The sequence below is a fragment of the Nanorana parkeri genome, unplaced genomic scaffold (assembly GCF_000935625.1).
Source record: "Nanorana parkeri isolate BGI_ZX_2015 unplaced genomic scaffold, ASM93562v1 scaffold405, whole genome shotgun sequence".
NCBI classification, from domain to species: Eukaryota; Metazoa; Chordata; class Amphibia; order Anura; family Dicroglossidae; genus Nanorana; species Nanorana parkeri.
The window spans coordinates 1,194,111-1,208,483 of record NW_017306673.1 but is presented as its reverse complement, the minus strand read 5'-3'; the positions used below and the strand labels follow the sequence as shown (position 1 = coordinate 1,208,483).

The 14,373-nt window shown below is 41.1% G+C and overlaps 1 protein-coding gene across 1 annotated transcript; it reads right to left on the bottom strand.

Annotated features, from left to right (window-relative positions):
- Positions 1-8,476: 8,476 nt before the first annotated feature.
- MPV17L (MPV17 mitochondrial inner membrane protein like) lies at positions 8,477-13,569 on the bottom strand. The gene is made up of 4 exons (XM_018559586.1): positions 13,237-13,569; positions 11,376-11,446; positions 9,365-9,394; positions 8,477-8,684 (listed from the first exon to the last, which is right to left on the bottom strand). Exons 1-4 carry the CDS (start codon positions 13,541-13,543, stop codon positions 8,481-8,483), a joined length of 612 nt encoding a protein of 203 aa, XP_018415088.1. The 5' UTR covers positions 13,544-13,569; the 3' UTR covers positions 8,477-8,480.
- Positions 13,570-14,373: the final 804 nt, after the last annotated feature.

Genomic DNA, 14,373 nt, shown 5'->3' with positions numbered 1-14,373 from the left:
TCTTTGTATTTTACTAGTAATTGGAAAAGCCCTACATTAACACAGGCAACCCATCCATGCTCAGGCGCATGAGGTGACAAAAGACTAGATTAAAAAGATTTGGTCATATATATTAACAAATCTGTGCGGGTGTTTTGGAACCCACTGATGAACTCCTGCTTTACTGCCTAAAGGTGAATTATGACCTACGGGCAAATAAACATACCCTTACCTTTAGCCTATTAGCAGTATTCATTATTTACAAAGACGCAGCACACCTGAGAGAAACTCATCTTAAATCATAGAAAACGGCCGCCTGCAGCCCTGCTTCCAGCTCCTTTCCTGTTAGGCTAATTTTTTTCTAAATGCTTACACTGCTATGTGTGTGCACAGCTATGTAGGTGGTCGGAGGTCTGATGAGCCGGAGAGAAGGTCTTGTTAACACTGCACAGCACGCGGAGAACGTGGTGACAGAGGAAGGAGGTAGGGAGGAGAAACAGGGCTCCACAGCAGCGCGTGCCTAGAAGGCGGGCACAGAGGACGGGGACGTCGAGGTAGAGAGAGAGCTGCGGGGACAGAGCTGTTGCCCATGCTCATATATTCATGGACGTGCAGCATCTCTCATGAAGCCCCATCAGTCAAGCTGATGAGAGATCAGTGGGAAGGTTCTCGACAGTATTGTGGGGATCTCTCCTCATTGCTGCAATTAGCCCCGCCCATCATCTTAAGGAAGCTATTACAGGCTTAGGGGGCATTTCAGCTTATAGGAGTAAATTACAATATTTACTCCTTTAGCCTAAGGAGTACAAAAATAAAGATCAGCTTGGACACCATACTTCTCCTTTTAAGGACTAACATTGAACAATTTCTGCAAAGACATGCCAACATACCTATCATGTGATAGGATTGTCAATTCTGCCTCAACAATGGGTTGGCCCATACATATCAATTTTCAACAAAATAGGACTGAGAAGACCGTTTTTTATGCCATTATTTGCCATTTGTATGGGCACCTCAGTATAAAAGTAATGGTTATTTTCTTACTATTCCTCTGAAGTCTGGTTTAACAAATAATGCTTTACTTCTGTATAGTAGAGCTATCCTAATATCTACAGTTTTTCTTTTTGCACAAGTTATATCTTATTGGTAGCTGAGGGAAACATGGACACGTGTGTTTTTTGGCTGAATTCAATAACCTACAATTCAAATGGAAGAATTCAGTAACAAAGCAAGGATGTGATATTATTCTTTCAAATAAAATGACAAATGTGAAAGGGCATTTTTTTTAAAGGTTATATATGTAGTGTGGTAAATGTATTCCAAATAAAACTATCTTTCATACCATAATGATGAAAAGAAAGCCAATTTGGATTACTACTGAAGTAACTGGTACATTAGCTGAGTAGCAAAATGCTTGTAAAATAGGAAAGCAAAAAGGACAAAGATGTGATGTCATTAAAAGGAATTTCATTTTACATAAAGCAACTCTGACATGAACATAAAACTGGGCAAAAAGCTGTTTACTCTGGCCACTGGACGGCTTTGTCCTTCACTGGTAAGAAGACACCCCAGACCCCATGTTGACCATGACAGCATTTAAAACTTAAAGAGAGTTACCTAAGGCTGGGTTCACACCTGGGCGTACGGTGTGAACCAGGCCTAAGTGAATCAAAAATGGCAAAGATATGACCATTACTAGGAATTAAATTTTACATAAAGCGATCCTGTCAGGAAAATTAAACTGGGCAAAAAGCTGTTCTTGCAAAAGAAGAGTTAAATACTTCCCTCTCCTGCTACTCTTGCTGGCAGCGTTGGTCCGTTGAAGAGAAATCATCCCCTCGAGTCCAACACTTTTGGTGGTGTCAATCTTCTGAGTCCCCTGCAGCTCTCACTGGCTCCTCCGACTGACCTTGGCATCTCTTTTATATCTTGTAATGGAGGTTGGTGGAAGGGACCAGTGCGTTCTGTGGGAGGGTTTGGAGAAACGGGTGACTGGAGAGAGGAGCATACTGGGTCTTCGTTTGCAGGTACCTACATTTTTTTTTTTATACAGGGTACATCAAGGAAAACAAAATATTTTCAGTGTACAAGCAGTCCAAAGGAGTTTTTCTTCCAGCAGTACAATTTGGTAATATGTGAACTACTTGCAGACTCTTTTAAGCCATGAGTAACTCCAATTCCAATTTTGCACCTGTACCTCCACCCAGTCCAGTGCCAAATCTGAGGTGGAGCCTGGCATGATATTAATCCCAAGACTATTCCCTGGAGCTATTTTTCACTCTATGCAAAAAATGTTTTGTTATATTACGCATGATTTCCAGAGCATTATGAGTTATCTAAAGGGCAGCAGAGCAGATGCTAATATGATTGCACCTGTCTTTTGAGTTCAGCTTTTTAAGCTTCTGTAGTCACCAGCTTTTCTCAGATTCCCAACACAAGGGAGTGGAGTGGATTGGTGCACCATAGCAATGCCTATAAGAAGTGCTGCATACAAGTGCAGCTGGTAGGCTGTGCCCCTTGTATGCAGCCCAAAGTTTAAAGCTTAACTTCAGCTATAACTTTTTATTTTGTTTTAGGTTTTAATGGGGGAATAGGGGTTAGAATAACTTTTTTTATTGTTGTCAGTGTCCCTGTTTGGGGATTTCTACAAATTGTATTTCTATTTGACATGTGCCAGCCAGAACAGGAAGAGAGGGTAAATTTCCCTAATGGACACGTACAACAATAAAAAGTAGATGCGGCTAGAGACTGTCTCTATTTTGTTGTCTGTGTCTCCATTGGGGACCAGGAGGGGTCATAAGAAACATCAAGACTCGCTCATACAGGGGGAGACCTTCCAGGAGAGCCGATAATCCAACCTCTCCACCAGGAGCTTTTCAAAGGGTGGATGCAGTCTCCTTGCCAAATGACTTTAATTTTGCCTGATGGGCACATTTGACCCATTCGACTTTGAAGTCAAATTATTTAAGTACGAGAGATCTCCTGAACTTAAACATTTTTTTCTCTATGCAGCCACGTGTAACACATTTAAAGTACGCACCAATGTTCAAAGTCAAGTGTAAATAAATTTCCCCCGGGACAATTTCAACCCATTGATTCATAGGAACCATCAAATATGATGTACTGAAGGGGAATTGTGAATAACACAATTGCAGCAACATAAGCAATGAGGATCATGAATCCTTGAAATCCCTGAAAGATGACCACAGTATCATCAGACAAAGAGGTGCCATCATGATTCTGGTTTACACTGACTACAGGAAAGGTATGCTTACCATGTTGCGTGATACCTCCAGTTATGCACCTGCGGCCAGGGACATTGCAGGTCATCCATGGTCTACCAAAGATTTATAAAGCAACAAATCCATTGAAATACTGGCTGATTGCTTCGGGCAGTGACTGTGTAACACAACCCTTGGCCCAGGTTGTCGATTTCTTTTTACAACCCCTGGTGAAGAAATGTCCTGCTTACTTACAGTACACGGTGACTTTTTTAGAAAAGCTTTGACAACACTTCAAATTGCGTGCTAACTGGAAATTAGAAACAATGGATAGTTCATCCTTGTACACAGGCATCCCTAACAACGCATTGTTTAAAAGCTGCACAACATTTCCCGTCACTTGACGAGCATGGCACCATCCCTACAGAGTTAATTTTACAATGTCTACTATTTGTACTTGAGCGTAATTTTTTTCCATTTGAAAATGAGATGTACACAGAAATTGGAGGTACTGGCATGGGTAGCTCTGCAGAGCCATCATTGGATATCTTAAGGAAACATTATTCTGTCCCTTCCAACTCTTCATGACGCATGTCAGAAACTGGTGGAGGTATATCGATGATATCTTTGTTATCTGGGATGGCAATACCGCTAAATTTAATGAATTTGTGGATTTTCCCAATAGCATCTTTGCAGGTATAGAGTTCAATCCAGAGCTCTCAGAAATAGGAATTGCTTTTCTCTATGTATTTGTCTCAGTCACAGACCAAAAGTACACACAACTGGAACCGACTGACCGAAATACTATCCTACATTACCAAAGTGCGCACCCCAAGCATCTGATTGACAACTTACTGGTATCCCAAATGATGTGGGTAATGAGAATTTGCTCTGGCCAAGATGACTGCAAGGTACAGATAGACAGAATGTACAAGAAGTTTCTACAGAGGTTTTCCCAAGAAGGCCATTGACAGAGCATTACACCGAGTATCCACCAGGATGATTGAGGGTGTGACTAGAGATAGTAATATAGAAAGAATTCCATTCGTACAAAAATGTAAACTCCTGGCTCTCATGCTAGCCATTGGATGGCACTCTTTATACGTTTTTTTTTTATTATACTGTGTACCTCCGTGGGTTACCTTAGCAAACAGCTTGGGGAATTATCCATTTCACGTGTTAGCACTTGTTAGGGATCACACTCTTCTGCTCACATTATCCTCCTTGCTTTATATCCACCCAAATATTTGCATATATCTGGGATATGTTCTAATAATCACACGTCACCAGTTTCTGCTTTAGCCACACGTGATTGATATCAACCATGACTTACGAATCTTTTTACAGACAATGTTGTCTGACCAGTGACGCATTCACGAATGTCATTATGTGTTCCATTTTTGGCATGCAAGATCAGCATTGCATATGATTGCCTAAGACTGACTATCCCTTCTACCTACTATTATGTGTAGCTTACACATGCATATAGTTTTTTACACTTTGTAATGTTTTTTTTTTTCAATGCTGCACATGCAAATGTAACATTTTACATAGTTAATTGAAGTGTACACTATATAACATTACGCAATGCATTTGAGTTCTACTAGGTCATACATTAATTATAACAGCATATTGTATATATAACATCTAATACGGTATACAAATATGCCTATTTATGCATATTTATGCATTTGGCGGCATAGTTAGATCCTGGGTTCAGTGCAAGCCGCAACATCTATGGGTGTATATTATGTGAGTCACATCACTGTTTCAAGTTAATCCTTTCATGCTGACATCCTAGTCGTGTTTTTCTTCCACATTAATTGAATACCTCACAGTGTATATACACCCTATTAGCTATCTTATGTGGGCATCATAACTAGCCAGAAGCCTCTCCAGTCAATGTCCACACCCCTCCCCCCTTCTCTCAACCTGTTATTGTGACTCCTTAAGTTAGGAATGGAGCACATTGCGCTAGTGCAGATAATGGCATTACTGCGCATGTGCAAGTGGAGATAACTGATCCTTGCCACTGCGCAGGTGCTGTTACAGGCATTACTGGGACCAATAGTAATGTATGGGAAGGGGGCCCGTGTTCTATGGGGGTGAGGACACTCATGTGGAGCATAGTTAGGGATGCAATTGCGTCCCCAGCACCATGGCAAAAACGCTTGGGAACAGCTGTTTGACAGCATGAGGGACTGCTGTCCATGTGGTGAGCTGTACCGTCCTCATCACATGCAGGAGACAGTGAGTGCACCCCAGGCCAGCATCCCCCAGGCTGTATCTGCTCCACCTCCCAAGTCCCGCCTATCACCATCTACTATGCCTTACATTGCACCCAGAGGCGTTTAACTAATAGTGAAAGTCAGCCAGGCTGAGAGCATGCTTGGTTCAGCCAGGTACTGTGGATGTGTGGTTTTTGAAGAGTGCAGTTAAGTCAGTTTATGTATGTAGTGTGTGTATGTATGTGTGGTGTTAAAATTCATTATGGGGATACTGCTGTGCTATGAATAAAGGCAATGAAATGTCTCATGGGGGATGTTGTGAGCTATAGTATATACACTTCTGACCCCTGCACTCTGTTCGCTGGGCTGTATGGTGCTTATATGCCTGACCCCTGCACTCTTTTTACTGGGCTGTACATTACTTTTACTCCTGACCCCTGCAATCTGTATGTTACCCATTCCTGGCCTCTGTTACACACTTCTGACCCCTGCACTTTGTACGTAGGTAAGGAAAATGCGTGCACTTATCACAAGGATGACCTTGTCCCCGCAATGGTAAAAGGACAACTCATGTTCACCATGACAGCATTTAAAACCTAAGAGAGGTTTTTAACCTCTACCTTTTATATCCAAAACTTTGGCTGGAGTTGGACTTGAATTTTGACTGTTCATGTGCCTTAAAAAAAGTGATCTAAATGCTTCAATAATGGGAAGACTGGAAACATTTGTATTTTTTCAGAATCAATAAATTAAGTAAATGTTCATAGTTTAATTTTAAACAAAACATAGCACACTTATTGTTCTCAAAACACAACTCAAGGATTTAATGTTCCAGGTTAAAAGCACCAAGAATACATGAAAGGATTTTTTTTTTTTGCAATAAGAACCAAGGGGCTTTTCTTCCTTATTTAGGAGATTTACTTCCATCTTCCTTTTCTGTCTGAGCTGTCCTTCTACTGCCCATGACTGGAATGTGTTGCAGGACATGTGTAGTCACCTGATCAATGTCTCTGTTACGGATATAGCAGAGAAATGTGGTCCACAAAAAAGCACAAACTCCAATGTAGGCTGTTCTGACAAATGGTGGTATAAGGCTGAAATTTATGGTCTGCCAATAAAAATACAGAACAAGGTAAAGATATACAAGTACATTTCTTCAAAAAGTAACAAACTACTTTGGCCATAATTCACACAGCACATATTCCATGGTTTAGCTATAGTTGAGAACGGATCCACACACAGGCCTACTATGCAAAAGTTTAATGTAAAAGTGTCTTATTTGCAGGTTTTGTTCCTCACAATTTACAAAAATGGTAAAACAATTGCCGGCATAATTGCAAGATCTTAGGCACACCGAGTCACTTGAAGAACTGAAGGGCGTAGAGGGGTACATATGTACCCATTGCTTGCGATGCTCTGGGCCAGTGATGTGATTCTCTTTGACTGTAGAAACATCTAAAAATCTCTGCATGTGTGCTTGGCATGTGCTGGCTCTGATGTACCTACATTTCTAGTACAGCAGGCAGATAGGAGGACACAATAAGCTTCTCTATGTACAATGAGTTATGCTCCAGTGCAAACATTTCACTGTGGTGCACACGATCAGAGGTACACACTTACAGGGTCTGCTGAAACGATATGCTCATATATTTAAAACTAATATGCATGATATAATTAGGGGCAACAATTCATTTACCATTCAAAAAGTGTGTACTTCTCAATGGAGAAAGGAGTGAGGGGTGTATTTATTCTATAAATCGTATTCATCCGTGATCATGGAGATCTTACCTGAAAGATGGTCCAGCAAAATACACCCGTCTAAAGAGGGAACAAAACAGAGAACATTTTCTGTTAATATAATCACTGTAGGACTATTGGATAGGAGTCTATTTGAGCTTTGTTGACTATGTAACTGGTGAAGGTACACTAGGTGGGGCCACCAATTATCTGACTTTAAGCTGGTTGTAGAAAGTAGACGTTACAACTATTAGTATATAAACTATTTGTTAACAATTCTGTGACTGATGCCTAGATGCCCAGGCCAAAAGTTATCTGTGTCCCCATGTGCCAGTTAACTTGACAATAACTATGACCAATTTGCATACCTATTTTTTTTAATGAGTTAAGCACATATAGGGCTTTTATTTGTTAAAACTGATGGCACTGCTGATGCCACTGCAGCCTCATGATGGCACTGCTATTCTGAAGCCGGTAGGCTTTTATTTTTTTCTTCCTGTGAAGTCTTTAGCCCTCATGTAATTACTATGCCACAGCTTACATATTGATCACATGATCAAGAACTACTCTGAATAATTCCCAATTATCAGGGGAGATCCAAGCTATCAGTGGAAGCTGGGATTGATTGCCAGCAGTCACACAAAGGGGGTGATTTACTAACCTAAACACACGCACGCACCAGGTGCGTGTGATTTTCACACAGCAAAATGTATTTATCAACCAAAAAGTCTCTAAAAGCATATATACACTTCTGACCCCTGCACTCTGTTCGCTGGGCTGTATGGTGCTTATATGCCTGACCCCTGCACTCTTTTTACTGGGCTGTACATTACTTTTACTCCTGACCCCTGCAATCTGTATGTTACCCATTCCTGGCCTCTGTTACACACTTCTGACCCCTGCACTTTGTACGTAGGTAAGGAAAATGCGTGCACTTATCACAAGGATGACCTTGTCCCCGCAATGGTAAAAGGACAACTCATGTTCACCATGACAGCATTTAAAACCTAAGAGAGGTTTTTAACCTCTACCTTTTATATCCAAAACTTTGGCTGGAGTTGGACTTGAATTTTGACTGTTCATGTGCCTTAAAAAAAGTGATCTAAATGCTTCAATAATGGGAAGACTGGAAACATTTGTATTTTTTCAGAATCAATAAATTAAGTAAATGTTCATAGTTTAATTTTAAACAAAACATAGCACACTTATTGTTCTCAAAACACAACTCAAGGATTTAATGTTCCAGGTTAAAAGCACCAAGAATACATGAAAGGATTTTTTTTTTTTGCAATAAGAACCAAGGGGCTTTTCTTCCTTATTTAGGAGATTTACTTCCATCTTCCTTTTCTGTCTGAGCTGTCCTTCTACTGCCCATGACTGGAATGTGTTGCAGGACATGTGTAGTCACCTGATCAATGTCTCTGTTACGGATATAGCAGAGAAATGTGGTCCACAAAAAAGCACAAACTCCAATGTAGGCTGTTCTGACAAATGGTGGTATAAGGCTGAAATTTATGGTCTGCCAATAAAAATACAGAACAAGGTAAAGATATACAAGTACATTTCTTCAAAAAGTAACAAACTACTTTGGCCATAATTCACACAGCACATATTCCATGGTTTAGCTATAGTTGAGAACGGATCCACACACAGGCCTACTATGCAAAAGTTTAATGTAAAAGTGTCTTATTTGCAGGTTTTGTTCCTCACAATTTACAAAAATGGTAAAACAATTGCCGGCATAATTGCAAGATCTTAGGCACACCGAGTCACTTGAAGAACTGAAGGGCGTAGAGGGGTACATATGTACCCATTGCTTGCGATGCTCTGGGCCAGTGATGTGATTCTCTTTGACTGTAGAAACATCTAAAAATCTCTGCATGTGTGCTTGGCATGTGCTGGCTCTGATGTACCTACATTTCTAGTACAGCAGGCAGATAGGAGGACACAATAAGCTTCTCTATGTACAATGAGTTATGCTCCAGTGCAAACATTTCACTGTGGTGCACACGATCAGAGGTACACACTTACAGGGTCTGCTGAAACGATATGCTCATATATTTAAAACTAATATGCATGATATAATTAGGGGCAACAATTCATTTACCATTCAAAAAGTGTGTACTTCTCAATGGAGAAAGGAGTGAGGGGTGTATTTATTCTATAAATCGTATTCATCCGTGATCATGGAGATCTTACCTGAAAGATGGTCCAGCAAAATACACCCGTCTAAAGAGGGAACAAAACAGAGAACATTTTCTGTTAATATAATCACTGTAGGACTATTGGATAGGAGTCTATTTGAGCTTTGTTGACTATGTAACTGGTGAAGGTACACTAGGTGGGGCCACCAATTATCTGACTTTAAGCTGGTTGTAGAAAGTAGACGTTACAACTATTAGTATATAAACTATTTGTTAACAATTCTGTGACTGATGCCTAGATGCCCAGGCCAAAAGTTATCTGTGTCCCCATGTGCCAGTTAACTTGACAATAACTATGACCAATTTGCATACCTATTTTTTTTAATGAGTTAAGCACATATAGGGCTTTTATTTGTTAAAACTGATGGCACTGCTGATGCCACTGCAGCCTCATGATGGCACTGCTATTCTGAAGCCGGTAGGCTTTTATTTTTTTCTTCCTGTGAAGTCTTTAGCCCTCATGTAATTACTATGCCACAGCTTACATATTGATCACATGATCAAGAACTACTCTGAATAATTCCCAATTATCAGGGGAGATCCAAGCTATCAGTGGAAGCTGGGATTGATTGCCAGCAGTCACACAAAGGGGGTGATTTACTAACCTAAACACACGCACGCACCAGGTGCGTGTGATTTTCACACAGCAAAATGTATTTATCAACCAAAAAGTCTCTAAAAGCATATTTCCACTAATGCCATATATGGAAAAATCATGCACATGATGCATATATAATGCTGCTTCACAGTTTAGACAAAAATGGTTAGCTCATGCATTTACATTCCTGCATTCATCAACGCAAGCAACACAACATAGAGCTAATTTACACAACATCACCTTGTAATTCATGCAGGGCTTTGCACAACACACCTGCTGGGTGTGTACACACTACAAAGGTGTTTAGATTCCACACATAGATCATGCTGGGAGGGAACACACTACAGAGGTGTATACATGTTCGTGGTGTGTTTATAAAGTTAGTAAATCAACCCCAAAGTGTCAGCTGCTGGGACTTAAAGGGTGAAACCTATTTAAATTATTCCTAGCACACGGCTGGGTAATGTTAACAGATTGTGAATGGGATAGTGTTAAAAACAAACTCAAGATACGTGAGCACCTGATGCCAGTAGGGAATCTAAACATTACTAGCTTTCTATTTTTTATCTGTGTGAAACTGTGAAGAAAGCAGAACATTCTCACAAGTGTTGCTGGAACTCAGCAAATATCAGGGGAAACCCCACAGATGCCCCAATAGTCACTCAATCCTGCTAAAATCTGCAAGATAGTAGATGTAATTGATGTTTGTTGCCCTATTTGAATGTGAACACAATGGTTTAGCCCCTCTATCCCCTCAATTTCATTGTATGATCTATTCACAAACCCACTTTTCTATGTTTTAAGCCATAGCAAATGACTATACCAGTGACAAGTGTAACGTGTAGAGGGCAGCAAAATTAAACTGGCACTAAACTCAGGAGTTAAATCTTGAAAATGCAATCAAGTACCCAAACTATTAACAAAAATGCATCTTATTTGTGTATCACTCGGCTGTAGGTCCTCAAATCATCTCTGAATTGGTGCTGACCTTGTCCTTCCTTCTGGAGGGTGGCTACTATTGTTGCCCATGGTCCCTGTGTTTGTTGTAAAGTAGTCACCGTTCCAAGCTCACTCCCATGATGGACTACAATCTCATGTTTAGTTTACTAATTTGTATTGAAATTGTATTCCATCACAGGAGCGAGCTTGGAGCGGTGACTACCTTACAACACACAGGAACCATGGGGAACAAAAGTAGTCACCCTCCAGAAGGAAGGACAATGTCAGCACCAATTCAGAGATGATTTGAGGATCTAAAGCCGAGTGATGCATAAATAAGATACATTTTTGTTAATAGTTAAGGTACTTGGATGCATGTTTAACATTTACCTCCTGAGTTTAGCGACACTTTAAGGTTTATAACATAACAATGAAATGAATATTAATTAATACAGAATGTATGTATTACCTTGTAAGTTGGCCAGAATTTCTCTTTTAAGTTTTTAAAGATATCCTCTTCTTTATCTAAAAGACTTAAACCTAAAAGAAATGAGTTTTTAAATAGTCAAGCATTATCACAAAGGCTGGATACAGTTTTAAGTACATTTTTAGAACATGGTTTATCCAAAGATAAATAAATAAAGGATGGCACCTAAACATTACCTATTTTACTTTGATATCTTCTACTTACTTATAAAGTTAGTATATTTGACTCACTTGATAACTTGTTTCAGAGAATGTAATGATTGATTGCAAACTACAGTAACCAACCGATAGTCCTTTGTTATCTGCAAGAAACTAATTTTAAGAGGAACTCCAGTTGGGGTTGCCCCACTACAAGGGTTCATTTGTTAGACTCTTGGAGTTCCTCTGTACAGTAAATCTGTCATAAGTTAAATGCTATACCTGCCATACCAGAGCAGCATTTTCTCCAAAAAAAGAAAAGGGTTGATCCACACAAAAAAAGACATTTCAATATTTGGTATATGCTGAGATATCACACCTTCTAAAGGTGGTCGTACACCTGACGAATCTCGTACGATAATCGCGGGAAATCCCGCGATCGTACGATAATCGGCAGGTGTATGGAAGGCGTGCGACCGTTTCTACTGTACGGTCGCACGTCTTTTGTCTTACGAGCACGTTGGAAAACCAGCCGAAAAATCGTAAGATTTTCGGCGAGTTTGTGGCATGCTCGTAAGACAAATGCCGCACGGGCCGATGTGCGCAAGCGCACACTGCCCGCTCAGCATTGCAGTCACCGGAAGCCCTCCCCTCAGCAGGGCGGGCTTTCGATGATCGCAAGTACGATCTGCCTGTCCGAGATGGGCAGATCGTACAAGCTTTTAATTACCTTACAACCAGGAAGCCAGACTGCTCGCAACAAGTGAAGCCGGTGTTCAATCGAAAGCTCCGACTTGTCGAGCTCTCCAACTGGGCATGTCACATCTGGTGACTGCCGGTAGGAGATGTACAGCAGATGGAGCTAGTGCGCATAGGCAGAACAATCCTTGTCGAACTGTCTAACTATTGCCACTGCGCCTCATCGGACTATAAAATCTAGTACAAAGTTATATTTGTCCAAGGTTATAGAAGCCGATAATTGCGCAGGCGTAGTGGCAACTGTGGTTGTAGAAAGAATCATGTGGCCGCGCAGTCGCTGTAACATAATATGACCTTTGACTAGGTTATAGAATCCGATGAGGCAATAGCCACTGTGCCCGCACGGCTATCGGCTCATCGGTTTCTATAACCTAGGACAAATATAACTGTAGCAGGTTATAGAAGTGGATAGCCGCGCAGGCGCTGTGGCACTAGTTAGATCGACAAGGATTTCCTGGGCATGCGCACTAGCACCATCTGCTGTAGATCTCCTACTGTCAGTCACCAGTTGGAGAGGTTGACAAGTTGGAACTTTCGATAGGACACCAGCTTCATAGCCAATCAGGAAGCAGAGAGGCGGGTCATGACATGCAGCCTTGCTTCCTGATTGGCTGAGAAGCCGGCTCCATGCTCCCCCGCGGCACTGCCGGTGAGAGGGAATCTTTCTTTGACCAGCAGTTTGGGGTAAGATGAATACACAAAAGAGAAGAAACCTTGATGTGTTTCACACAAATGCCTAATTGTAAGGAGCAGTGGCGCTATAGCCCCTTCCATATCAATACGTTATTTTAAATGTTTATTTAACGATTTACTATTTATTAGCGCCCCCCACCACCACTATACAAGCAAACTGATAATGAAATGTTTATGGTCATTTAACAGTTAGAACTGTGTGACATTAATACACGGGCTAAATGGAGCCCAAACCTAAGTAGTTCTGAAATTACCTGTGTAGAAAGCACTGATTGTAACTGGAGCTGCCAGCAGCTGATCACATGCTACCTTCCGTATGACATTCCTAGCTGCGGATCCTGGAAATGTTCTTTCAATAAATCTTAGCCAGAAAAAGTTAAAATTGGCATGAAAACAGAAGCCCACAATTCCGACCTTAGCAGTTTGTTTAAAATCTATTTGTTCATTGGGTCCTTTTGAGAGTCTCTGTTGCACAACATCAGCAGACGCAAAGAGAGAGCCATATATTGTCACATTGGTCAACCAGGGGTGTCGTTTTGTGAATTGTACCAAGGCACGCATTGTGACAAAAACAGAAAAAGTTGCAAATTACAAAATGTTACAAATTCTAGCAAGTTTTGGCGCTTCTCTATGGTCAATATACCATGAAATGCAATAGAAAAGTCTATTTAGGATATAATATGTAGTGTGCTAAGAAATGTCACATAGGCTGCTGATGATGCAGGTTGACCAAGCATGAGAGGTCTTGTATTTTATTAATCCTCTCAACTCTTTATATTCACTGTATTCTTCTGTCCTGAAAAGACAAGAAAATATAGATTAGAACACCTGGGTATGGAGGATCAATCACACACTCAATAGAAATGACAAAAAAGCAGTGTAAGGCCTCATTCACACAGCGTAGAGTGGGGCCGTACAGATCCGTGCAGCGTGCATCACTGTATCGGGCCGTTCCCGGGAAGAACAAGTGCTGCGTGTGATTGAACGCAGCAGCCGGTTCTTCCCTATGGGAGGATGCGGCCGTACGCTCTCCCCTACAAAAAACTGACAGAACTTATAAACCTTCCCCACTTGTACAAAAAAATAATGTTTTGCTCTCTGTGCTCCTGTCAGATACATTTCAGTCTGATTCTATAACAGGAACCACACAGAAAATGAGTTATCAGTTATCAGAAAAATCTGAAATTTTTCCTATTGGTGACACAGAACCCTCTAGTAGAAGAAGGGTTAAACCCATGCATGTTGGTATCGGGCTGTCATCGGGCGGCCGCTCGCTCTTCCGAGGCCACTGCGAGCGGCTCTCTACAGTGCCTGATTGGAGGGCGCGTCTGCCTGATCCAGCCAGCCCGGATCGCATAGCGGCGATCCGGGCTGGCTGGATCAGGCAGACG